At 47.7% G+C, this 27,622-nt stretch overlaps 1 protein-coding gene across 1 annotated transcript; it reads left to right on the forward strand.

Annotated features, from left to right (window-relative positions):
* Nucleotides 1-27,308, forward strand: AFG3L2 (AFG3 like matrix AAA peptidase subunit 2). Its single transcript, XM_068562373.1, has 17 exons — nt 1-233; nt 4,009-4,108; nt 4,849-4,926; nt 6,941-7,047; nt 7,185-7,337; nt 9,321-9,395; nt 12,519-12,643; nt 14,378-14,651; nt 15,936-16,073; nt 16,562-16,715; nt 17,671-17,778; nt 17,874-17,999; nt 18,669-18,779; nt 21,099-21,214; nt 22,597-22,797; nt 24,403-24,597; nt 26,671-27,308. Exons 1-17 carry the CDS (start codon nt 117-119, stop codon nt 26,908-26,910), a joined length of 2,418 nt encoding a protein of 805 aa, XP_068418474.1. The 5' UTR covers nt 1-116; the 3' UTR covers nt 26,911-27,308.
* Nucleotides 27,309-27,622: the final 314 nt, after the last annotated feature.

The raw sequence follows: 27,622 nt of genomic DNA on the forward strand, positions 1-27,622 counted from the left end.
ACGCAGAAGAGCCTGGGGTGGCTGGCGAGCCGTCCCGTGGCCTCAGCTCCGAGAGCGCCCGGCCGTCTACGGCCGCTTGCCCGTCAGCGCCCGGCCCGAGGGACGCGCCGGCGGCCATGGCGCACCGGTGCCTGCTGCTGTGGGGCCGGGGCGCCTGCCGGACCCGCGGGCTGCCCCCGATGCTCGTGCCTGGCGGCCGCGCGGGCCCCACCGAGCGGCTCTGCCTGCGGAAGGTGAGTCCGGCGCCCCCGGCCCGCTTCCGGCCGACGACCCGCTTCCGGCCCGGCTCCGGGAGTCAAGGTCACGGGCCCTGCTCTCGGCGTGGGTCCCCGGCCCGGGTAGAGACGGGCCTCGGAGCGGCGGGGCTGCCCTGGGCCCGGGAGGCCTGCGGAGCGGAGCGCGTCGGGAGCCGGCGGCGAGCGCTCGGGGGTGGGGCTGTCGCCGTCCGGCGGACACGACGCCTAACAACCGGGATCGTTAACGGTGTCCCCCCCAGAGGGGCGCCGCTCTGCCGCCGTCAGGCCCGGGCTCCCAGAGCGGATGTCGGCTGTGCGCGCGGCGGACCCGCCTCGCGCAGGTTGACCACGACCGCGCACGGAGCCCCGGGGGTGGTGGGCGAGCCCTGGGGTCAGTCGCCAGATGCCCTGGAGGAAGTGTTCTCAGTCTTTACACGGAAAGGGCAGTGATAGCACCTGCATTCCTGATGTTTTCTCCTCGAAGCCCCCTTGCCAGCCAGGGTTATTCGGCTTCGTCTCTTACTCAGAATGGCCGTGCACTAGGCCTTTTTTCCGTTTCTTGCATTACATCCATTTCCCCGTCTTAACCTTGCTCGAATTCCTCTTTTGTCCCTTGTGAATATTGGACTCAGACATGTAATAAGCAGGTAGGGATCTGCCTTGTGAGTTTGTAGGGCTTTTTGTCAGGAATCTTATCTAAAAGGCCTTTCTTTCGAGTGGCACTATAGTTTCCGTGAATCTTCGATGCTGAGGTGTAAGGAAGTCTCCTGCTTGTGGAAGTCGGTGCCACATATTCCCTGGTACTGCCCTGAAGATCTAGGTGGGGACGCCAGGGCATTACTCTGCTACCTGCAAGGGACGCTGAGAGGACAGATTTTCCTCTACGTTTGTCCATCTGTTAAAAATCTGTTCTCACAGTGAGGTTCCTGGGGAAAAGATTTTGATGTGTGGTCTCAGGTATAATCCTCAAAGGATTGAAACCGATGCTTCACAACTAAAAAGTACTCACATCGTCAGACGTAAAACCTAATTCTCTAAATTGGGGTCCTCTGTACTTAAATTTTGCAAATTCATAATCTTTTATATGTATTGTTCTTTGAATGGGCTTAGATTAGATAGAGGAAAAATATTTAATTGATGGTTCTTTTGTAGAAAATAATCTCATCATTAAATACAGTCATGGGGGTTATTGCTAGAGGTATTCCAGGTCAATGCAATTTGAAAAGAGAGCCTAAAGGGGGCTGATTATTCAGCAAGCTAATAATGTTTATGAAGTACATACCGTGTACCCATTTCTGTACTTTATTGTGATACAAAGACTTGCTTAATATGGTGTTAATAAAGAACCCTTGCTCTCAAGTAGCTTTCAGAATGATTGGAAATGATCATGTAAATCTGGGTATTGCCACACAATTTTAAAAGTGTTTTTCCATATATTATCACATTTGACCCTCACAGTAGTATCCCTGGGCATTCGTTGTTTTCTCCCACTGCAGGTGCATGACTGTGAGTCCCCTAATATCATGAGATATGTTGAAGATCATCATGCAAAAAATCAGATTTCCAGCTTCACCAAAATTAAAAGTTTTGATACTGTTTGCCTGGTGAACTGTGAGTCTTTCAAATCCCAGGCTAGGTGTCACTTCCCTGTGACATGGCTAGGTCACTTAAACATGTAACCACTTCCTTCTCTGTGCCACCTCTGTACCTTTCTACTTAAGGTTTTGTATTGTTGCACGTGCGGTGCCGTCCTGTAATTGATTTGTTCCCAGGACTCTTCCTTACTCTTCTGAGTTTCTTCGAGGCAGCGCTGGTTCTGGTCCCCCTGTGGGCTCCCCACTGCTTGGCAACACCTGGCCTGGAGCAGATATTCAGTGACTTCTTGCCCTGTCCAGCGTGGATAACAGGTCATTTCAATCCACACCCGTAATGGATTTGGCATTGGAATATATTTATTGACATATGGCACACTCTTATCCATTATCAGTGGTTATTTCTTAGGCCAAGTGTTCCCAGCCGTCAGGGAGGGCCCAACATAACAGAAGCTCCAAGTTCTCTCAGACCAGCATTGCTGTCTACCAAGAACAGTATCAGTGTTTCTGTCCTACTTTGCTATTAATTGTGCATTAATTTGGAATTAAATCAGCTCATTCTTTTTTGGTTTTTAGTTGATTATTTAATCCAGATATCATAAAATCCACCGTTTTCAAGTGTACTGTTCCATGGTTTTTAGTATATTCGTAAGTTTGTGCAACCATTACCACTATCTAATTCCAGAACATTTTCATCACTCAAATAGAAGCCCTATAACCAGTAGCAGTCATGCCCCATTTCTCCCCAACCATTCCTCCAGCCCCAGGCAACTACTAATCTACAGTCTCTGTGGATTTGCCTATTTTGGACATTTCATATAAATGGAGTCATGTAATATGTGACTTTTTGTGTCTGGTTTCTTTAACTTAGCATAATGTTTTCAAGGTTTCATGGTAGCGTGTATCAGTACTTCATTCCTTTTTTATGGCTGAATAAAATTCCATTGTGTGCATATACCACATTTTGTCTGTTCATCATCAGTTGATGGACATTTGGGTTGTTTCCACTTTTTGGCTGTTATGAATAATGCTACTATGAACATTCATGTACAAGGTTTTGTGTGGACATATGTTTTCAATTTTCTTGAGTAGGAATGGATTTGCTGGATCACGTGGTAACTGAACTCTACGTTTAACATTTTGAGAATGCCAAACTTTCCCAAAGTGGCTGTACCCATCACCCCAGCAGTGCACAAGAGTTCCAGTTTCTGCAGATCCTCACCAACACTTGTTATTGTCTCTCTTTTTTATTATGGCCACACTTGTGGATGTGAAGTGATTTTATATGGTTTTGTGGTATTTTGTTTTTCTCATCAGACCATAAAGGAGGCAAGTGAGGATGGATACTAATGCAGATGAACTTCACTTTAAACATTCTCACCTGTATGTAAAAGCGTGTCCTAAAAAATGGTGGTGAATTTTCATTTTTCAAAAGGATAGGATTACTTGAACTTTTCCACTGCCAAATTTGGATATAGCCCCTCAGTGGACCTTGCCGTTGATTGCTTTTAATTGTGCACCTAAATATTTAATAAGGAGCTTGTTCAGTTTGTTTACATTATATTCTGACTTATATAGGCAGTATTTACAAACAATTTTTAGCAGCATGTTATTTAAAGCAGAGATATACCTGTAAAGGGACTTGTCAGGATGGCAGTATATCAAATACCTTTAGCAAATGTTACTAGTACAAGGGCTATCAGTGACATTGGACCATAACTTTCTTGTCTTTGAACACAGATAAATTTAGTATTGTGTTCACAAGCGGCATTGTTCTGTAATTTCAGGTAAATGACCTTGTAGTTTGATAGACCCTGCAAGTGAGGCAGCAGATGTTCCATGTCAGAGTTTGCCTTTTGAATGCTACAAATTAAGTAAACAATGCCAGAGTGAACGTGTTGGTAGAGAATCGTAATTGGGCTGCAGCTCTTAATTAGGTATGATTTGAAGTACTCTCGTTTTCTGGGCGAAGTGTGTATCTCCTAGTTCTTGCTGCACTAGAACGGCCCAGGGCTGGACAACCCTAGTCCTCCCTCGGTGGGGGAGCCATTCTGTTCTAGTCTGTAACTGCCTGTTGAAGGGAGAAGCATTTCATCCACTTGGTGGTATTAGGAAATGAAGCTCTTTTCATTCTTACCTTGATGTAACCTTCATGCTTTTATTTATATGTTGTGTTGCAGCTTTATCAATATGCTACAACTCAAGCAAAAACCAGCAGAAGTTCTCTTCTGACAGATGTGATTGCTGCTTATCAAAGATTCTGTTCTCGGCCTCCAAAAGGTAAACATTTAGATGTGACTGTGACGGTAGACAGTCTTGTGACAGAGACTCGCTGTCAGCGGGCGTTGACAGGGCAGGTGCAGAGGCGTTGTTTCGGTTGATTCCTAAGTCATGTCTCATCTTATAACCCACCCCACCTCCTCCTGTGTGATTGCAGCGATGACAGCGTGTCACCTTCAAATGTGGCACCTTTGTCGGTAATGAGGTGGGCAGGCCAGTGAGGCCTTTCCCTATGACTCCTCGGGGTTGTGAGCTGTATTATCTAGACTTTGATTTACTCCCTACACAAGCAATGTTATACTTCTAGCTTGTGCTTTTTAGTGATGAATCAGCTGCTTTAAAAACAAAGAGCGGGCTTCCCTGGTGGTGCAGTGGTTGAGAATCTGCCTGCCAATGCAGGGGACACGGGTTGGAGCCCTGGTCTGGGAAGATCCCACATGCCGCGGAGCAACTGGGCTCGTGAGCCACAACTACTGAGCCTGCGCGTCTGGAGCCTGTGCTCCGCAGCAAGAGAGGCCGCGATAGTGAGAGGCCCACGCACCACAATGAAGAATGGCCCCCGCTCACCGCAGCTAGAGAAAGCCCTCGCACAGAAACAAAGACCCAACACAGCTAAAAATAAATAAATAAATAAATTTATTTATTTTAAATAAATAAATAAAAATAAAAACAAAGAGCACGTACACAAAACTTGATGAATTTTAGTTTGAGGATATGTATTTTTTTTCCTTTTCTAACAGGATTTGAAAAATACTTTCCCAATGGGAAAAATGGAAAAAAAGCTAGTGAACCTAAAGAAGTTATGGGAGAAAAAAAAGGTACCTTTTCAAAAGATTATGTTTGAACTTACTGTTTTCCCCTAATATATGATGTTGCTGATAGTTTTCACTGAACAAAGAAAATCTTAAGTCAGTTCTGAAACTGTAGTCTAGGAGCACATATAAAATTCTGTTTCGTTTTATCTTAATTTTCTGCTCATATTTCTTGTCATTTTTCAAATTGAATTAATTGAAGTTTACCTTAGAGATATTGGCTGGTCAGTATCAGTCATATCTAACTGCATATTTGGTAAGTACATTTGGCACATGTTATCAATACATGCAATTTACTTGACATGTATTGTGAGTGCAGTGTTTTTCAAGTTGTTCCTCGGAGGCTTATCGTCCCTTAGCGACTCAGAGAGGTTTTGTCAGAGCCGGTGGCTTGGGGGCCTGTGTGGGTCCCAGGCCCTGTTCCCCTTTCACGTGTGATAGCATTTAGCACAGTGCCCAGCACGTGCTGGCATTCAGCTGGCATCGTTTCCTTCTAGGGAAATATAAGGAAAAATAAAACACAGCCTTTGTTTTTAAGTGAACTTGGGTCTCGTTGGAGGGACAAATACATGCTAAGAGAATGTGGAGCATGAAAGCCAGGCCAGAGCCGAGGAAGGAGCAGTGCTGTGTGGGCTGATGGAGCGCTGGTGACCGGGCGACTTCCTGTTGACCTTGGTTTGGGACTGATTAATGGTGATTGGTCCACTTTTTAAATATAACCTATTGGGTACCTTTTGCATATATGTTACTTTGTCCCAGAGTACATGGGACATCGTTCAACAACTTTAGAAATGTGCCTCCTCTTTATTTCCCAGGCCTGGGCCTCTTAGCGGTGGGCTTGCCTCTCTGAGACCCTGCCTCACTTAAGATAGGGGTGCAGGAGCTCCCTGTGTGCATCTCGGAGGGGTGAGCACAGCAGGAAGCCCAGGCCATGAAGCCCTGCAGGTGACTGGGTGCTGAAGCCTCCTGGCCTGCACAGTGAGGGGGTGGCTTCCCAGGAGTTGAAGATGTCAGAACAGTATTTGTGGGTCTTTGAAAGGATGGAGAAGTGGGGGAAAGGGAAGGTATTAGTGACTGTATTAGTTTCCTAGGGCTGCCAGAACAAAGTTCCACAACTGGGTGTCAGAAGCAACAGTATGTCTCAGTTCTGGAGGCTGGATGTCCAAGATCAGTGTATCGGCAGGCGGCAGGGTTGGTTTCTCCTGAGGGTCGTGAGGGAAAGGTCTGTTCCAGGCCTTCTCCTTGGCTTGTAGACAGCCATCTTCTGCCTGGGTCTCTTCATGTCTCCTTTTTTCTGTGCATGTCTGTGTCCAAATGTCCCCTTTTTATAAGAACATTAATCATATTGGATTAGGACTCACCCATGTGACCTCATTTCAACTTGTGTATTTTGGTGAAGACCCTAAGATCACTGGGGAGTAGGACTCCAGCAAATGAGTTTGGAGGACACAGTTCAACTCATGACAGTGACTAATTTCAGATTCTTACCAACAGATTTTATGGGGATGAGGTGGGTTTGTTGGTGGTGGTGGTGGTGGTTTTGTTTTTGGCCAGTTATCAAAATCATGTCTTTCCTGCAGAAGAAACTGTTAAGTGTTCACTTCAGGGCTTGGGGCAGGGCGGGGGCACCTACTTTTTACCTTCAGGTGGGAACTCAGGAACGCACTCATGTGCACTCAGATCCCAGCTCTGTCACTTGCTCACTGTCACTGAGCACTGCACCAGGTGATCAGCAGGCATGTCAGCCCCTTTCTTATCTGTAAGATGGGCGGAGTCGTGTGTCTGCTGGTCCTTGGGTAAGTGTGCAGCTCGTGAGACCATGTGTGTGAAGCTCCAGGAGCCTCCCTGAGGGCTACCCCTCTCTCTCTTAGTCTCAGGCTTCCTCATAGCACTTTGTTTAGTAACTGATCAGTTGCCATGTGTTTTGCAATAAAACTTCATTAAACTGTATTAATGAAAACATTGCTGAGAGATAGGAAATCCTGCTGTGCCGCTGTACACACTCTCTGTCTGTGAACAGAACCGAAGCCAGCGGCTGCCCCGCGTCCTTCTGGAGGAGGAGTTGGTGGTGGTGGAAAACGAGGTGGGAAGAAAGATGATTCTCACTGGTGGTCCAGGTTCCAGAAGGTTTGATTCCACACTGTGTGGTTGACGTTGGGGCTCTGGGGTGGCATTCATGGCATTGGAAGGGATTTGCATCCAGCACAGCGTAGACCGTGTTGTTACATTGCACGCTTCACAGAAATGTCTCCTTCCTTGCCCAGGGTGACGTTCCGTGGGATGACAAGGAATTCAGGATGTACTTTCTCTGGACCGCCCTGTTTTGGGGAGGAGTCCTGTTTTACTTCCTGTTCAAGAGCTCCGGAAGAGAAATCACATGGAAGGACTTTGTCAATAACTATCTTTCCAAAGGAGTAGTAAGTATTGTGTGGGCCCGCAGGCTGCAGGGGTTCAAAGGGTGGGGTTCAGATGAGGCCAATAAAGTGATAAACAGCCACCAAGTTAGCCAGGCTTGTTCGTCATCAAGTCCCGTGTTGGATTTTTCTAATGCTGGAAAGTACTGCAACCAAGGAACCTGTTTGTTTTGACCCAGCAGTCCCAAATTTACCACGAACTCCTTTTATTTCTTTTCATGCTAGAGCCTCGCTTTGGAGCCACGGCTCCTGACTGTTGCTCTGGCGTCCCCGTCTGCTCCCATCATTCCTCTTTTGCCCTCGGGTGCCTCTCCTCCCTGCACCTTTTCCAGCCTCTCCCAGCTCCTTTACACCTTCACTGCTTGTAATCTCCTGTGGGCCTGGAAGTGGGTGAATAGGTGATTCAGTGTTTACAGTGAGAGCCATGGGCTCTGAGTGAAGGCCTGGGCATGAGCTCTGTGCTGCCGGGCTGGGTCTTTGCCCAGTGAGACCCGGTTTCAGCTCATTTAAGATGCTGTGGATTGTAAGGCACATGTTATTTTACATGTTACTAAGAAAGATTGAGTGAGCCGCCAGTGAAACTGTGTAATACCATCAGTTGTCAACATGCATCCCAATGTCTGAGAGGTTAAAATATGAAAAATGCCCATCTTAGACTTGATGAAGTAAAGTGGTAGTAAGAGAACGAGGATTAGGCCTGCTCTGTAACCTTGGGGAAATGATTTAAGCTCTCAATACTGGATTTTTCTTCAATGAAATGAGTAAAATAAAGATGTTAATACTTAAGAAATATAAAGAATCTAAAATTATTTTTAAAGGTCGTACAGTAAGGTGAGGATGGACAAAATGGAAACGATTATCTACTCAGATTTTTGAAGCAAGTGAGGCTCTCACCTGTGTGATTCCCAGGTGTCGTGAGGAGCCTGCTTTCTAAGAAGTGACTCCTATCCTTCGAGTGTGGGGACAGGTCCTGGCTTTGTAGCCACATCTCCTCCTGACCTGCTGGTTCTCTGCACTCAGTCTACCGTTGCCCCAGCAGCTTTATGGGGGGTAGAGTTCTATAGTCCTTTCCAGATGGTGAGCCCCTATTCCGGTTCCTCCTGGAACCTTCCAGGGCTCCCTCACTTCGCATATTGGGCTCGTACCTTCCAGACTTCCTGCCAGAGCAGACTTGACAGCGGCAGGAAACAGGCCCCCCCAAAAGTGCTCCACTCCGCAGCAGCCAGAGCCCTCAGGGTGAGGTGTACAAGCGATCTTCAGGACCCTGTGTAGTTAGAAGCTTGCAGGAAAATCAATTAAACCATTTTATACCGTAGAGGGGCAGAAATTTAAAAGTCTTACAATAGCAAGTGAGGACAGTAGTGTTTTGGAGAGCGATTTTGCCCTGCAGCCTAGCCGGACTGTGTTTATCTATAGGTACGTATCCCAGGGAAGTTCTTGAAGATATGTCCAGATGGTATACACAGGAATGTTCACAGCAGCATTGTTTGTGATGGGGGAGCGTTTGAAACAGCCTGAATGTCTGTGAACAGGAGAATGGACCAATACCTTGGGGTGTACTTATAAAATGGGGTACCCTGCAGAACTGACATGTCAGCAAGGAGAACCTTACAAATACAAGGACAGAAGAAAAAGTTGTAGAAAAGTACATGCCAGATGAGACCATTTTTAAAGTTTAAAAACAGGCAGAAGTGAGTGTCTGTTTAGGGTTGGGTCTCTGTGGCCTGGGACCAGGCCCTGCTTTGGGGTGGCCAGCACCCGCTGCAGAGAGCGGCCACATCTGGGTGACTGGGGGCTTCAGCAGTGTTTGTGATGTTTTCTTTCTCAAGCAGGAGGGGGCAACACGGGGAATCCTTACGTTATCTTCTTTCTTTACTTTATATTCTTTTGTGTGTCTGAAATGTAGGCATTTCAGATGAGCTTAAAAGAATATCTCAAGTCTTTGTGTAAATTTATGTTTGAATATTTAACTTCTTAAAATTCCAGGTAGACAGACTGGAAGTCGTCAACAAGCGTTTTGTTCGAGTGACTTTTACACCAGGAAAAACTCCTGTTGATGGGGTAAATGATTTTATTAATTGATGTGAATTAGCTGTAAATTAACTTTTCAGATGTAAAACTGAAAAGCAAGCATTCCCTCACGTTGCGGTAGCCATGTATGCTGGCCGCGTCAGAGCTGGGCAGCGCAGCAGCCAGGATCCTCACTAACAGTGAGGATGTGAACGTTGTGTCCGTAACGTGTGCAGGGACTGGGCAGTGGTTTTGGTTTTGGTTTGGTTTGGTGATCACGTTGGCTGTTCATTTAGGAACCAGTGAGTGAAATCTAGTTTTCAGTATTCCAGTATCTATGATTTTTCAAGACTGAGAAAACAGTTGTTTGGTTAAGAAAAAAAATGTTAAAAATCTGAATTGCTTATGTCTTAAGACACCTTTTGTCAAATCAGTTTAAGAAGCATTCTGGTCATATCTCTCTCAACTGTTTTGTGATGTTATATTATTTTAATTTCCATTTCTGTTCTTATTTTAAAAAAAACATTTGTATTTCTTGTCCAACCAGTTTGAACTGTGTTCCAGAGACCCCAGAGTGGGTTGAGGGGATTATGGGGGGGAGGGGGCAGATGAGGTTTCCAGGTGATTCCCAGCCCTCCTGGGCCCAACCCCCAGGCCCACTCCTAGCCCCTGGGCATCCTGCGATCTTACAGCTCCTCTAGGGCCAGCCCTCTTCCAGGCTGCATCCCTTCTATCTAAGGATGCCTTCGCTTCACCATTTCGTCGTCATCCTGCCTGGATGGGGCCACATTTAAGGAAAAAGAGAACTGATGGTGACCGTGTCTCTGATAACATATCAATAAATATAAGAATATCTGTAACGTCATAGGACTTTGGTATTTCAGTCACTGTTAGGAAAGTTGTTTGAATTGTCTTAATCCCCACCCCCCATTCTCTTTATCTTATGATGAAATGTTCATTAATAACCATGATACTTTTTTTTTTCTCAGAACTATTCCTCAGACTTTTAGTGCTGGGAATTAAATTGGCACTCCCTTTCAAGAGGACAGTTTGGCAGTGTGTGTATCAGCAGTTTTGAAAGTACGCATACACCCAGTAATTTTGCTTCAGTGATAATCCTAGGGAAATAATTAGGGATGCATGTAAAGGTGTCTGTGCAAGGATGTCCTCCAAAACATTGTTTATAGGGCAAAAAATTAGAACCATATAAACAGGCCCGTTAGGCCCCTGGTCAGCAGTAGCGGCTCCTCACGTCCCTCTTTAATCGCCTGCTGGGGCTCGGCTCTCAGTAGGGCCTGCTCCTCCCTGGGGAGCAGTTTTTACACTTAGTACTGGCATGCACAAGCATTTTCATATTGAAATTCGTACCATCTTATTATAAATTACTTTGTATCACTCCTTTATATTACAGTTAAGGTTTTATGTTGATTTCTTTTCAAAATTGTGCATATTTCAAGATTGTAAAAGGGGTATTATGAAACCTTGAAAAAACAACATCAAAATTGCTAATAGTGTTTATCTCTGGATATTGAGGTCATGGATGCTTTTTATTTTCATTATGTTTGTGTTTCTTTAGTTTTTTACAGAGAATATGTATTGCCTGTTTAATAAAGACTATTTCAAGCTTTCGGAAATGGGTCTAAGATTTTCAGTGTCCAACTGCTTATGGCATAGCGATATTAATTGCTGTGCTGTGCTGTATAAGCACAGGCTTTGGAGTCTGACACACTTGGCCTCAGATAAGCTCTGCTCTTTACTAGCTCTATGGCCTAACCCCTCGAAGCCTCAGTTTCTTTATCTTTAAAATGGGAGTGACACTAATGCTCTTAGGGCTTAGCTCTCAAATGAGATTGTGTAGGTCAGTGGTGGTTGTCAAACCTCAGTGTGCATAGGAATCACCTGCGGAGCTGGGACCCACCCCAGAGGGTCTCACCTAGGTCTTGTCCCTGGAATCTCCGTGCTGCTGGGCCTTGGTCCGCCCGACTCTCTGATGTGAGGCATCATTTAGCTTGTTGCCCCGTTGGTGGTGGGAGCCAAGTTGGGGAGTGTTCTGTCATTGACACATTTGGGGCCTATAACCACAGGAATCGTGTAGCTTTGTCTGTGAACAACTTACCGAGAACTATTGTTATATAATATTATACAACTTACTCGCCGTCTTTTGTTTTTAGACACATGGAGAGAAACACCAGAGTGACGGCCCCCACTCAGTAACCCTGGTGGTGGAAGGGTTGCGGGGACGTGTTGCTCTTGTCTGTGTACACGTCTCAAGTGTCTGAGGTTTACGTGTTTTTTAGGTGTTTGCAGGTTAGAGGAGGAATAAAGTCTTTCGGGGCTGTGCAGTGCAGCTGATACTTGCCGGGTGCTGGGAACAGGGGCCAGTGTGTGGGGAAGCTCCAGAGGTGGGAGTGGTTGTGTCGGAGAGCCAGTGTGGCCTGCTGGTTATTGTCGCTGGCCCTGGAGCCAGCCTGCCTGGGCTGGCTTCCTAGATGTGTAACCGTGGGCGGTGAGGTCACCCCTGTAGTTTTGTCCTCTGTCATACGGGGGCAGTAAACGCCAGCACGGTGGGGAACCCTGTGCTGGCGGGGAGCATCGCCATTGCCTCCAGCCCTTCGGGTGTCCCTCCCTAGGGTCCCAGGAACTCCCAGGTCCAGTGACTGGAGGGGATTTCTGCCCCATTGGGTGGAGCTGCCTCCTAGCGGTCGGTGATAGCACCTCCTTCTGAGGACCCAGGGTGTCGTTGTGCATCTGGGGCTGGGAACCGTCCCAACACTGAGAAGTGCCATCACTGCCGCAGGCTGGTGTTTAGTTTGGGACCAGGCAGCTAAGAAGTTCCTGGGAAGTGGACAAGAGGAAAAGGACGCTTGTTTGTTTATGAAAAGGGTTGTCTTTTCAAAGAGAGTTTTCATCTTTCAAGTTTACAATTTTAGGACCGTGGAGGAATGCTGCTATAGAAATGCTTACTGGCTGAGGCTTGTCAAGGGTTCTCACTGAGTGAAGCTTAGTCACTGCATTGTTAAGACAAGTCTTGTGTTATTGTTGGGTTTTTTAATTTGTAAATTTGCAGTATTTCTGAAAAATTCTTGGAAAGTTGAATCCTTTGTAAATTGAATCCTTTGTTTCCTCTTCATTCCCCTAACAAAATTAGGATATTTTGTTTTTCTGTCCTTACAGCAATATGTCTGGTTCAATATTGGCAGTGTGGACACCTTTGAGCGGAATCTGGAAACTTTACAGCAGGAATTGGGCATAGAAGGGGAGAATCGGGTCCCTGTGGTCTACATTGCTGAGAGTGACGGGTAAGAAGCGTGTCTGTGAACACAGGAGGCTGCCTGTGCTCCCTGGGCTCACTGTGTGTTCTGTCACCAGGGGGCATCGCATCACACTTTATATTCTCAACAGGCCTCTCAGTTTGGCCAGAGTTCTTTTCAACCATTAGTAACTTACTAGTTTGCTGGAGACTGGTTGATTTTCTACATGTTAATATTTATCTTGATTAAGCAGTGGTTTGGGGTTAATGTCCAATGCACCGTTCTTGAGTAGGATTTTAGCATAAAGAGCCCCTTTGTGTTAAAGAGTGGCATTCCCACCTTTTAACTATCCTTTACATTTGTATTTCACAGAGTTTCCAGGATTTTTAAGTAATGCTTCTTCCTCTCTGGTCAGAGCTTCTTCTTCACTTTAAAGGTTATTTGTCTTTAGAAAGGCTACTTCAGGTCTGAGTCTTTCAGGAACAGCTTGTTGATTTCAGGAGTTGCTTGTCTTTGGGTTTATTTGGGAATACATGGCCTTTGAGTGCTCACCCATGGACGCCCTGGTAGATCTCCTGGTGGTGACCCCATTTGCATTAAATGCAGAACGCATACCTTGATTTAGTTACCAGTTTGAGAGTGAAAGTAGAAATAAAGCTTAATTTTTTTGTACATGTAAGAGAGCAGAGAAAGGGGTAGCTAGCATGTTATTGAGCTGATGGTCTTACTCGGCTTCAGGGACTCTCTTGAGTCTTGGTGTATGTAGATCTGCAATCTACCTGCAGTATTATTAATAGATCCAGCTAGCTGCCGAGATTATTTCACACGTGATGCAATATATCCCTTGGTCCCCGAAGTTATCATATAATTACTTAACTTTGTAGGCTGGTCCTGAAACATTACACAAAGTTTTGTTGCACCATTCCTTAAACCTTTATTGTCAGTGTGTTTATTTTTTTTCTCCAGAAATAAACCAAAGGTAAATTGTTCATGGTTTAAATGCTGTAGCAGCATTAAAAATTTTATAATAGATGAAAAATTAGAAAGCTAATCCTGGTTTTATTCTTGTTTTGTTTTGTTTTTTACATAAACCATGTATCAGGTTTTGACCTAAATTTCTTAGGGTAAGTTAAACTAAATTGCATTCTGTTACCCAGTATAAGTATATGTCTGTGCCCGTAGTTGTGTGGAAATTGACTTTATTAAGACAAACAGAAAGCAAAAGGCTGTAGGTCATCCCTGAGCCGCTCCCCCCAGGGCAGGCACGGGTTGGAGGGCACGCCTGCCCCTGGGTCTCTGAGCCTGCACGAGCCGCCCAGAGACAGCTTTCACCACTGTTGCCTTCGCAAGGATTGAATATTTGGAAGACATCTCTTCAGAATAAGTTGATGCATTCCAATAAGAGAACTGGAATTTCTACCCAGGCTAACACCAGAATCATGTTAAAATTGTTAAATGAGCAATTTGAACGAAATTTCTTTGAAATTTTGATGTAGTGATAGTAAATCACAGGTCTGTCCTGTGCATAAATGGTGGTTCTTGAGGTAGGAATAAAGCACCACTGGACAGCGTACGTGTTAGGAACAGGTTTTTCTTTGGTCTTTCTGAGATTCTCCTTCAGTGATACTGACACACTAAGAGTCTCCTTGTGCCTCAGATGTACCCGGATAGCCCGGTGTTGCACAGGCAGAAACCGTGTGCAGTTACGGGGTGGCGGGTCCCTCACAGGGCAGCCGAGCCAGGGCCGCCCGCCTGAGCGCTGCGCTGTCGTGTGGCCCCCAGCTCCTTCCTGCTGAGCATGCTGCCCACCGTGCTCATCATCACCTTCCTGCTCTACACCATCCGGAGGGGGCCGGCCGGCATCGGCCGCACGGGCCGGGGCATGGGCGGACTCTTCAGTGTCGGAGAAACCACTGCCAAGGTCCTAAAGGACGAGATAGATGTGAAGTTCAAAGATGTGGCGGGCTGCGAGGAGGCCAAGCTAGAGATAATGGAATTTGTGAATTTCCTGAAAAACCCAAAGCAGTACCAAGACCTAGGAGCAAAAATCCCAAAGGTAAAATGAACTTTCAGAAGACGGTTTTCAGCTCATTAACCCAAAAATCTTCTGAAGTATTTCTTGATCTCTGAAGTTACAATATTATGAAGTTTGATTACTTATAAAGTAGCTCTTTTTCTCTCCTTCCTCCATCTTAACTTACTAGTCTCCGTTTAACTTGCGCGTCTCTTCAGGTCGGCTGTCCTGCGTGGATGTGTCTTCTTGCAGGTAGCGTGCGTTCCCGAGAAAATGTGTGTCCTCTCCCCTTGGTTTGCTGCCTTCTCCCTCCAGGGCCACTTAGACACCCCCCTCTCAGCAGCCCCGAGCACACTGCCTCTGCTGTGACCTCGCTGTCCCTCCCTCAGCACCATGAGCAGGCCTGGCCTGGAACTCAGGTTCGTGGCCCAGGACTCCATGGAGGACAGACCTCCCCCCGCCCACTGCATGCCACGGGTAGCCTTGCCCATCTTTGTGTCCCCAGGGCCAGGCTCAGGCGTTAAGTAAATGAAGAGAAAATGTTTAACTAATTCTTTTTAAAACCCGTTAATAAAGTTTACTTTAAAGGAGTCCTTTGTAAAGGGAATCATCATTTCCTTGATTTCATGTCCTGCCTGCCTCCATGGATAAAAAGTCACATTTTATAGTTCTGTAATTTGCCATACTTGCATACCTGTTCACATCATATTTAGGCATCTCCACGACTTAAGTAATTACAGTGTTTGAGCAAACATAGTATTCTTTTTAAGTTCATCATTGGTTATTAGATTTTTACTTCATTTGTGAAATTTTACAGCAAAGAAAATAAGCAAAATGTAAGTGGGAAGTGTGATATTTGTGTCTCCTTGAATTATTGAAGTAAACCTCAGGCGGTTTATTAGTAGATTCCCAGCTTAAGTCACCCTTTATATACTGTTAGGTCTAAAGAGAAACACTAAAAGTCTTAAAAAGTAAGAGAAGTATTTCAAATTTCACATTCTTACCAAGTTTTTTAAAACAGTATAGTCTCTAATAGTCTTTTCCTTTCTCTTCTCACTAATATAATTACTTTCTCTATGTTTCTCTAATATAATTTCTAATATATTTCTCTATATTTCTCATATAATTTTCTTTCTCTTCTTACTAATATAATGTTACTAATATTCTTACTAATATAATTACTATCATTGTTCACATGTTTAAGAAATATTTAGTGTATATCACTAAAATTTGTAGACAGATTTATACCTTGGAATTATTTATGGATATGCAATTTATTTTTCTGAAATTCTGGTCAAATATACTTTCTCTTTTTTGTATCTGAAGGGTGCCATTCTCACCGGTCCTCCAGGCACTGGGAAGACACTGCTGGCGAAGGCCACAGCCGGAGAAGCCAACGTCCCTTTCATCACCGTTAGTGGATCTGAGTTCTTGGAGATGTTTGTCGGTGTGGGTCCAGCTAGAGTAAGTCTCACCTCACACTGTATTAACTCAGCAGGTCAGAAGGTGGGCGACAGCTGGCTGGGCTCGGGAGGGTCATGCCTCTGCTGTGTGTACACGTCGCTGGGTGTTTGAGTAAGTGTCTGCTGTTACTGCCTGCCTCGGGCGTGAAGGGGGCCCGGGGTGGTTGGACTTATAAACTGAATACAAACTTTACAACTCTACCTGTTACCTTTTAGTAGGACAAAGATATGTAGCGTCAGTTTGTTGGTGTTCGTGCTTCTTACACAACAATAACTGATGAGCTTTTAGAAATAATATTTGCTCACCTTACATAAGTTTCCCACCGTTTGCCATGTGACTTCTTTGCTGCTTGTAACTTTTTAAATTTGTACTGTACAGTGTGTGACACAGGATGGCCTTCCTGGGGGACAGGAAGCTTGATGTCTGTGTTTTATTGGGAGGATAACACTCACTTGTCAAGTGACTCCAGTGCTTACATTTTCATCCAGGTCCGTGACTTATTTGCCCTCGCTCGGAAGAATGCCCCTTGCATCCTCTTCATCGATGAAATAGATGCTGTGGGAAGGAAGAGAGGAAGGGGCAACTTCGGGGGGCAGAGTGAGCAGGAGAATACCCTCAACCAGCTGCTGGTGGAAATGGATGGTGAATATTCAAGTCTTTTGTGTTTTGAACTGCGCTAATTGTTCTTCATGTTTCTAAAATGAGAGTCCTGTGCTGATACAGAGAGCAAAGAGGGTTTGCTAAAATAAACAGCCCTATCGAAAGGCTCTTTTATTCCAGTACAGGTAATAGCAAAATAGTCTTGCCTGGCAGCCTGCCGTAACTTAATATTGGTGTTAAGATGGCATTTGTACCTGGTGCCAAATAAGAGAAAAACTGGTGAAATGCTTCACTAAAGAATCATAATCTCATTCTCAAACCATTTAAGATTCTGAAGGATCAGGAAAACCCATGCGTTAGCAAGTGCAAATTTGGCAGATTTTGAGCGGGTCTGCGTTCCTGGGCTGGGCATGGGAGCCAGTCTGAGAAGGTGGGGCTGATCCTCGGCTCTGCGGACCCCCGTGCACAGCAGAGCCCACCCTGGAGGAACGGGCCAGGCTCCTTCAGCGCCAGGGTCCTGGGGGTGACGGCTCTGTGGCCACGGCATTGCCGTTTGAGAAATGGCCAGTCAGACGAGCAGGCTGAGTCTGCAGAAGAGGTTGGAGGTGGGGTGGTGCCTGCCTTCAGATACGCAGTGAGTGGTCCCTGTGGCCCAGGGAGTTCAGACACTTCCTTTGCAAATTTAACCTTACTGCTTTTTAAAACTTGGTAAAGTTGACAACGTAATCTACATTTCTAGTTACATAAATTAAAATCTTTGGTAATTTGTCTTTAGTAGTTGATCCTTAAATCTTTAAGTCTTATACTATATATGACTTAATCATTAAGGACAAGATGAATAGTAAGAAAAATCATTAAGTTTGTGACTTAAAAAATCACTAGATAATAAATAGAAAACTAAAGTGGTGTGTCTCGTGCTCATACGTTCTGGACAGGCACGCTGTCACCTTCTTCCTCACGGCATTTAACAATGGTGATGCCTTTGTTCTATTTCCAGGCTTTAACACAACGACGAACGTGGTCATTTTGGCGGGCACCAACCGACCAGATATCCTGGACCCCGCGCTGATGAGGCCAGGGCGCTTCGACAGGCAGATCTTTATCGGTGAGATGGTTTTCCCTGGATTCAGGCCAGTTCTTGTGAGGAGGGGTACAACTGTTTCACTATGGTTTTTTTTTCCTTAAAAATAATTTTTCAAGGACCGCCGGACATAAAAGGAAGAGCCTCTATTTTCAAAGTTCACCTCCGACCACTGAAACTGGACAGCACCCTGGAAAAGGAGAAGCTGGCAAGAAGACTCGCATCCTTGACCCCGGGGTTTTCAGGTAGGTGAGCACGACCTGCTGTTGTGTCTACAGGATGTGACCCTTCCTTTCTTGTTCCCTCTCTCCCTTCTTCCGAACTTAACATGAAATAGAAGGGACCATCTATCTACAGCCTGAGAAGGTTATATACACGGGCACAGGCACCTTCAATGTCCCAGGGGCCTGACTTTTTAATATTTTTTGTTGAGCACATACATTGTGTTATGGCCTATTTGTGTCCCTATATACTTTCTCTGTAAAGGTAATTTACAGAGACCTAAGGATCTAGAAAGCTTTTGGCAAGCTTCTCATGTTTAACTTCCGTTGTTTAACTGAATGCATTAGGTCATTTTAATGCCTATGTATTTCATTATATTTCAGCAGATTGCCCAATATCCACTTAAGTCACTTTCCCAACAGAGATGGTGGAACTAAGTTGATGGGCATTTTAAAGCGCTGTCTTAGTTTGCTGTCATTGCACAGTCTCTAAAGGTGGAGGGCTGCCTGTGGGCATCTGTCTGCTGCTGATACTTGCAGCGCGCAATTCAGGGGCCAGATTGTGCCAGGCAGGACTGAGCGCTACAGCCTGCTGCTGGTGGACGGTTGGCCCGGGTTCCCTTCTTCACAATGTGTGACCAGTGAGCTCAGGTGTATTTGGTGGGTGAGCCGTTGTGTGTGTCCCTTTCACAGGAGCCGATGTTGCCAACGTCTGCAATGAAGCTGCTTTGATCGCTGCGAGACACCTTTCAGATTCCATAAATCAGAAACATTTCGAACAAGCAATTGAACGAGTAATTGGCGGTAAGGCATCTGGTGGGACCCACGACCAAGGGCGGATGGCATGAGTTTGAGGCCGGGGCGTGTATCTGCCCAGGCCTGGGGCTCGCCGGCACCCTGTCGGATGGGTCTGAGACGCCACCCTCATGCTGCACGGGCGGCAAGCAGGGAGGTGTCCTCCCCTGAATTATAGCATCATAGCAATCTAGTTTTTCTAAAACACTCACAACCTCCCTGTTTCCAAAAATTTCATCGCATGAGTTAAATGTGCTCTAAGCTAGATATAGGTGATGGATGAACAGCTGTAACAACCGTTTGACTGGGAAATGCTCACCTGTCAAGCAGGGTTGGCCAGTAATGTGTTTTCCTTGCTTTCTAGAGAGCTTATAGTTAATACCGTTAAAAAGATAACTAGCAGTTCGAGAACTTGGGCATTCAGAGGAGGGAATGGCACTGCAGCCAGGCAGGCTCCACAGAAGAGCGGGGTTTAAACTGGGCTCAGGAGGAGGAGGGGATGTGTTGTGAACGCGGGTGAGCAGAGGAGCAGGTCATGGCCTGTGCCTCAGGGAGGGAGGTGAGTTGCTCAGACTCCAGTTCCTGTGGGAAGGAAGACAAAGTGGAGAGAGGTGTTGAAGCCTAGATTTTAGCAAGCCTTGAATGTTAAGAGCTTTTTTAATGTTGTTTTGCGGCCAGTATTGTACTAACACGAGTTTTCCTGAGCCACTGAGTAACGGGATAGTCAGTGATAGTTCAGGAAGATGCATCTTTGAAGGAGAGGCGCGTCTGGAGGCAGAGCCCCTACTGGTCCTTAACGTGCGGTAGCGGACGTGAGCGTGGGAGCCCCATGGCCACAGGTGGGAAGGGCGTCCTCGGGGCCGCTGGTTTGGCGGGAAGTGAGCCGGGGCGGGATGTCCCCGTGGGGTCCTGCGCACGGCCGTGGTTCCCGTGGTGCGGGGTGGGTGAGGGCACGGGCCACGCAACCGACAGCCGAGGGGGAAACGGCTGTCAGCAGTTTCCGAAGCTTGTTTTGTGCCACAGGCCTGGCAGGCTCATTAGCAGGTGAGACAAGGAGTAGGTGCCACTGCAGGGGGGCCGGGAGGGGCCGGGCGTTGGTTGGCGGGGGGAGTTGTAGCGGGCCGAGTGAGTGACTGGACCGTTTGAGATTCGTTAGGGAAAAGAAAAAGTCTAAGATGACAGAGTTGTGAGTGGAGTTAAAATACCTCACTGTAAACACAGGAGAAGACTCTTTGTGTTCTTTTAGGTCAGGGGGAAGCGGGGGAGGGGAGCGTGTTTAGTAGGAAAGTGAGTTTGTGAAAGCGGCCAGGGCGGCGGGTGGGGCAGAGCCCTTGCCCTGAGGGGCACGGGCGTGCCGTTCACGCTCAGCCGCTAGGGCCAGCACGCGCCCTGTGACGGGATCGCGAGCGGAGGAGAGGAAATCCTGTGACAAGCTGGGGGTTCTTGTGTTTTGGGGGCATGAGAACTGCGTGTCTGTGTCTGGAGCACAGGGCTGTCCACCTGCCCTCTCCCCAGCCACTGGCGGCTCTGCGGCGTGTGCTTGTCCTGGGCTGAGTCCTCGGGAACACAGTTTGCCCTCTTTTCTTTTTCAATCTCCCAGACTCCTTAACGTGTTACCAGTTGAGAAATTCTCAGATGAGTACCTGGAACACGAGAAAGCTGGTGTCACGTGTGAGCTTTGTATCAGTACAGACTACAGCCCAGAGGTGCGGGCGAGCTCCGCGTCCGCCTCCATCCAGGCTGGAGCGGGGGTCCTTCAGTTCTGGCAACACGCGGGCCGGCTCGGGGGCACCTTCTCAGGGCTGCTCTGCGGCTGCACTGCTGGGGGTGCCGGGCTGCTGCCTCGGTCTGTGTCCCTGAGCAGGCATCCCAGGCCCTCTCACGGGCCTGGCTCTCCTCCCACCCTCATGTGCCTGCCACCTCGGCCGGGTCCTTGTCTCCCCCTACTTGGTGATTCCCAATGCCTAGACTAGCCAGTGAGCTCTTTCCAGATGTCTTCGTTTTCTGTGAATTTTATGTGTCAAATTGACCCTAATGCTGAATTTTACTTTGCATTTCTGTTTATTTCTCAAAACAAGATATGTGACTCGAGTGGGAGAGCAGGAGAAAGTGGGCCTGGGGTGGGGTAGTGAATGCGTTTTGCGGTGGTTGTATATTTTGAAGTTGATGCTTTGCTTCGTTCTGCCCCTGATTGGGAATCTTCCATGGTCACAGGCAGCTTGGTCTCTGAGTCACGATTTAGATGAGACGCTGTGTGGTATCGTGTAAATCTCCTTTGATGTCGGTGTCACTAAAGCAGTGGGTTTTGTTTTCTGTTCTGCATGTCAGGCTTAGAGAAAAAAACTCAGGTTCTGCAGCCCGAGGAGAAGAAGACGGTGGCATACCACGAGGCTGGCCACGCAGTTGCCGGCTGGTATCTGGAGCACGCGGACCCCCTCCTGAAGGTGAGGCAGTTGGCGTGGAACAGACGGTGGCCACACGGGGCCACGTGGCAGGAACATCTGCTGATGGTGTTGGGGTGAAGGGGTCACACAGATGAGTTATAAAGTTTGGAAAGAAAAGTGTGCAGAAGCTGGAGGGGTTCACTCTGGAAAAGCAGTTGCTACTGTGGGTCAGGCTTGGGCGTCTGGGGCTCTCTTGCCCAGAGGGTTTCCCTGACTCCACAGAGAAAATGAAGGGCAAGCCACACACCTTGGAAATACTTGCAGTACGTGTATATGACAGAGGACGGACGTGTACCTGGAATACATAAAGGACTCTTAAAATTCAGTGGTAGGGAAACAAGCAACCCTGTAAAATAATAGGCAAGATATATGCGCATGTACTTCCCAAGAGAAGGAATAGGAATGGGCGCCAGGCACGTGAAGATACTGGATGCCCTAAGTCACCGGGAGGTGTGGGTGGAACCCTGCCGAAGCTCCACGTGTCCCGAGGTCAGTCCAGTTGGCCCCCATGCCTGCGGACGGGCACCTGACCCGGGGCAGCCACTGTGGAAACCAGTTAGGCAGTTTCTCATAAAGGTGACAAATGCTTCCAATACAACCAAACGGTCCCACTCCTGTGTGTTTACCCAAGAGAAATAAAAACATGTCCATGGAATACTTTTACTGCTTCATCTGTAATAGCAATAAACCGGAAAGAGCCCCCAAAGTCCCTCAAGAAGGAGTGGATGTTTGGTGTGTTTTTACCCAGTGATTGCTCTGTGGCAGTGGAGCCGAGTGCACTGTTAACACAGCCGGCAGTGGGGGTGGGTCTCGGGGACAGTGACACAGACCAGATGCGGTGAAGTCCATACTGTATGAGGCCATTTACTGCAGTTCTAGAAATTGCAACTCATCTGTGGGGGCGGGGGAGGGGACTTCGGGGAGAAGAGGAAGATGTTTTGTATCTTGGTTGTGGGAGAGGCTGTTTGTCGGAACTCACTGAACTGTAACCTGTAACTGGGCGCATTGATTGTAAAAATTAAAGGAATCTACTCAATTGCAACAAGAGGACTAGAAAACGAAGGCTGCTGGCCCCTCTGTCTGCCTCCTGGAAAGCGGGGTAGGCGGGGCCGGCGGTCAAGTCTGGAGGGGTCGCCACTCAGCAGCAGCCCTGTTGTCAGGACTGAACACTTCCAGTTGAGCTTTATAAGAGACAAGAAATACTTTATAGACCTTTCGGGTGAGGTTACCCTAAGAGAAAATGCTCTCCTGGACGGGCCCTCCCACCCAACTCCTCAAGCCGAGTCTGTGGTGCTTTCCTCGCCAGTGAGTCTCCCTGTGGCTCCACATCAGCCTCCAGTGGCCGCGTCCGTCCTCAGCGCGCCGTGTGTTCTCCTCGTCAGGTGTCCATCATCCCTCGGGGCAAAGGGCTGGGCTACGCGCAGTACTTACCCAAGGAGCAGTACCTCTACACCAAAGAGCAGCTCCTGGACAGGATGTGCATGACTCTGGGCGGCCGCGTGTCAGAGGAGATCTTCTTCGGGAGAATCACAACCGGTGCTCAGGACGACTTGCGAAAAGTGACTCAGAGTGCGTATGCTCAGGTGAGTGTGGGCGGGGTCATCTTGCATCCTCCCCTGCACCAACAGCTCTGGAACAGCACTGCTGTTTGACTGGTCTAGGCTTTCCAGGCAAGGGTTACTTCTTAAGAGAAATCCATTTTAAAACGATCAAAACTTAGGAAAAGAAACCCTTGTTTTGAGAGTTCGGTTTTTCAAGTTTATTACTAAGAGTGTATAAAGCACATCAGTAGAGTTTACGTTCAGTTACAAGCCTATGGGATCCCGCATGGACTCCCCAGTGCCTGTCCCTTCTGGTCCTTTCTGCTGGGAGCAGCCATTCCCCTGTTTCCTTTAAGTTTATCCCGGCCGCCTCCATCCCCAGACAAGGTCATTTTGCTGTCGTGGAACTTGATGTCAGTGACTTTCTTTGGGAACTCCTTTTATTCATATGTCAGCTCTTCTGGGCCTGTTACTTTCCCATACCTTTCATTTTTCTTGGGACTTCCCTGGTGGTCCAGTGGTTAAGACTCCAAGCTTCCAATGCAGGGGACGCGGGTTATATCCCTGGTCAGGGAACTAAGATCGCATGTGCCGCGCAGCACTGCCAAAAAAAACCCAAAAAAACCAATAATTTTTCTTAGGGCATTTGTTTGTTGGGGTTGTTTGCTCTTGTGTTCTTTCTAGTTTAATCTCCATTTAAAAAAATAATTGTAATGTTTTCTTTTTTTATTTCCTGCGTTCTAGCACCTCATCTAAATTTTCTGATTCTGACTTAATATTATTCTTTCTTATTTTCCTTCACCTTCCTGATTTCGGTTAGCCTTTTCTGAAGTTGTGGGTTACAGTTTTCATCTGTTTTATGGACGTCTCTCCATCCCACTTCCCTTATCTGTGTAGACATTATTCTCCTTACTTTCTTCTCATAACAACTTTGTAAGGGATTTTTCTGTTGCCCACTTTTACATGAAGTTTGTTTTCCTGATCTCTTAGGAAGGAGGTGGATTAAGACAGTTTTTCTAGTTTTACGGTTTTAGAGTTTCCTTTCCTGCTGTTTTCATAAACTTTTAAAAAACGTGACTTCCTACTTTCTGATCTGTTCCTGCTCCCGTCTTTTATCTGCACCTTCTCTTTTCTGGTCAGTTTGGATTTTATTTCCACAGCTTCTTAATGTGGGGTTTTTGTGTGGTTAGTTAGTGTGGGGGTCTCATGGGGTACAGGCCAGGCCCCGTGGACTCAGGGAGAATGCAGACGCCCCTTGCAGGTTCCTGGAGCCCGGGCGACGCGGGAGGAGCCTCTGGGCGGCCTGGGTGGTTCCTCCCGTCTGTCGGATGCTCCTTGCCTGTCCTCCCCTCCCCTCGTGCAGAGCGATTTCAAGCAGGTCTCGTCACCGTTGGGGTTTGTCCCTGCCCGTTTGCCACCTGCCTTGTAGATGTTGCCTGTGGGTCTCTGGTCTTGTCCTACCAACCTCCATCTACGCAGAACACCCTGGTCTACTTGGCCGACTCAAGGCCGCCGTGTCGTTGTTGCAGGTTAACGAGTAGTACTGCAGTGAGGTGTGTGGATTTCATGTCAATGGATTTGCTGCCATTTTATAAAAACCTGTGAGCAGAAATGGATGCCCACCACTAGTCACGCATTCTTTTTCAGATTGTTCAGTTCGGCATGAATGAAAAGGTCGGGCAAATCTCCTTTGACCTCCCCCGTCAGGGGGACATGGTGTTGGAAAAGCCTTACAGCGAAGCCACGGCCAGACTGATAGATGACGAAGTACGAATACTTATCAACGATGCTTACAAGAGGACAGTCGCTCTTCTCACGGAAAAGAAAGCAGATGTGGAGAAGGTGGGTGCTGGGTGCACCAATGATTCTCTGCACGGTTTTGCAGAAAGAGTTGAGACTGATGGCTTGACTGGTTGGTTGGTTTGTAGACGCCGACATCCCCTGTGCCTGTTAATCCCAGGCTCCTTCCTCCATCCTGTTGCTGTGTCCGCTGTCTCTGCGGGGCTGGGGGGATGTGGGAGGAGCAGCAGCGGGCACGATCCCGGCTGCTGGTTCTTAGGAATGTGAGCGCGGGATTAACGAAGTCTGTTCACAACACCAGACACAGTTGAACCTGCACTCACCCACCAAGTGCTTCCAGATGCAGAGCCCGGTGGCCTGATCGGGATTGACCACTGCTCTTCACCTCCAGAGTAAAGAGGTAGTGGAACGGCAAATGAAAGAATTAGCCAAACTAGATATGTAGGACCTTTGCTTAATTATGACCTTCCGTGAACAAACATTCTTTGTATCTTCCGCTGTTGTGCCTCATTTGATAGCACTTTCAAAAGGGAGGGAGCCTTTCTAATTCAGTCGATTTCTTGCATCCAGTAAACTCTTAATTATTCAGAATCCGTGCAACCAGAGAATTTTCTGTTTTTCAAATATTCCACACTCTCATGACAAAAGCACAGGTGAAAAGTCTTCTATAAAGGATTGATAGAGAAAAAAGCTATTCTAAGATGATGCTGTCCGATTGGCAGATCTTCAGAGAAGCCCACTGTGAGCTGTGCCCGGCAGAGCCCAAGGTGCCTTTTCACAGAGCACGGGGTAGGTGGGAGGGGGCCTGCAGCAGGGGCTCTGAGGGGAGAGGGTAGAGGGCAGAGAAGGCTGACATCCACCCTGACAGCTCATCAGGCTACAGAGTGAACATGGGGAGGAGAGGAGGACTCGCTGTGTGGGGCCCTAGTGAGCAAGGAGGGGGTGCAGACGGCAGGACAGGGTGTCTGGGGCCTCCAGAGCTCTGCGGGAAACACAGCTCTGGAGCTAGAGGCGCCCTTCATGGAGATCTCATCCGGCCCCTGTGTTTTATAGTCAGGAGTACTGAAAGAATCCGGAGTGGAAATGCTTAAAAACTCATCATTTAAAGGAGGGAGCGGCGGGGACTTCCCTGGTGGGCCAGTGGTTAAGACTCCGCGCTCCCATTGCAGGGGGCCTGGGTTTGATCCCTGATCGGGGAACTAGATCTCGCATGCCGCAACTAAGAGTCCGCACGTTACAACTAAGACCCGGCGCAGCCAAAATAAATTAATTTAAAAAAATAAATCTTTTAAAAAAAAAATACCAAAACTTAAAAAAAATAAAGGAGAGTGGCAGCAGGGTGCCACCTCCAGGGGTACAGTCAGAGGCCAGTGCAGAGGCAGCCGTGGGTGTGTTTTAACTTCCTGAGGTGGTGCCGTGGTGGCAGCAGAAGTAGAAAGGCAGTGGTAACAGCGGGTCTAACGTGACCCTGTTCCCTGTCCTCCTGACACCGTCCCTCACCTCGCCACTCGTAGCTGGCAGGGGTCCCTTTTTCTGTGGCTGTGTGTCATGTCAGTCTTGTGGTTCAGCCACACAGAGACCAGAACTTCGAGATGCATATTTTCACGTTAATCTCCTGCTTCATATTGTGTCTCTGCCTCATTTGTCTTTATTTTTGTCAACCACCTTTTAAAATTTCCCTGTTTCCACCCTTTCCCCCACCCCCACCCCCAGTCACTTGCATCACTCTCACACTTCCTTGCAGTATTTCTTTCTGCTCCGTAAGCCAGAGGGAGCTCCTCCCCTCTTTGGAAGCAGGTGGGGCCCAGGGACACTGCGTCTGGCTCTCCTCCCCAAGGATGTCTTTCTGCGGTGTCAGGGACAGAGCTCCCCCACTAAGTCCAGGGCACAGTCACGGGCCACGTGGATGCACCACACTGTGCAGCTGCGCCCTTCGTGGGGACACGTGTTTTTCCAGGATTTTTGCACATCTTATTCTAAAGTGACATGACCGTGAATATCTCTTTTCAGTGGTCCTAAACCGTTTTTTGGAAGGGGGTTGACTGTAAATAGGAGGTAATGAGATTGGAGAGACGTTGCTGGGTGACTGTTTAACCGCAGGTGTTCGCATTGCAGGTTGCTCTGCTCCTGTTAGAGAAAGAAGTGTTAGACAAGAACGACATGGTGGAACTCCTGGGCCCCAGACCGTTTGCGGAAAAGTCTACGTATGAGGAATTTGTGGAAGGCACCGGCAGCCTGGACGAGGACACCTCGCTGCCTGAGGGCCTGAAGGACTGGAACAGGGAGCGGGAGGGCTCAGAGGAGCCCTCAGGCGAGAAGGCCGCCAGCCAGGTCCAGGGCGCTGGCCCCGCGTAGCCCGAGCTGCGCCTTCAGAGCCGCGCTCGGCCTCACGACACAGTGGGAAGTGGGGTGCTTCGTCCACGGCCTCGGAAGTCGCCCGGGTTGCGGGGGAGGGCACGTGCCCCAGCCTCGGGCTCTCCCGGTCTCTGTCCCCATCGGGTGGGGGCCCTCTCGCTGTCACCTGCTCTTCACTCCCGCCTCCCTTCAGAGTCTCCCTCTGTGATGGGCTATGAAATTAGGAATATTTTCATTTGATTTAATATTTTAAAGATGGAATCCGGGTCACAAGTTGCTGTTTTGTGATGGAATGGTTTTCTACAGAGAGCTGTAACATTTAAAAATATGAATGTATTGTGTAAATACGGCTTTATGTCAAAAATAAAGTGTAAACACTGCACTTTTTTCCTCCTGAACATACAGTGTCGCTGATTATGCTTGGGCTACTTCTTCTCAGAAAACGTAACGGGAAGGGATTGAATGACGTCACTGTTAAGGGTCTCAGGTTTGCGGTTCTCTTCAGCTCCCACGAGACGCTCAGGAAGTCTAGATTTGTTCATCCTGGAGGATGAACTCAGGGTGTGAAGTGTGTTGGCCCGAGTGAGTCAGTGAGCCCGTGACGGCACATCCTCACTCGGCCAACCACGACCGGGCCTTGGTCCCATGTGTGGGTCTGCAGCGGATGTATAACCACCGCTGGACTGCGGGCTGGCAGGCTGGACTGCCACGG

Source organism: Eschrichtius robustus, chromosome 14, assembly GCF_028021215.1.
Source record: "Eschrichtius robustus isolate mEscRob2 chromosome 14, mEscRob2.pri, whole genome shotgun sequence".
Lineage (NCBI taxonomy): Eukaryota > Metazoa > Chordata > Mammalia > Artiodactyla > Eschrichtiidae > Eschrichtius > Eschrichtius robustus.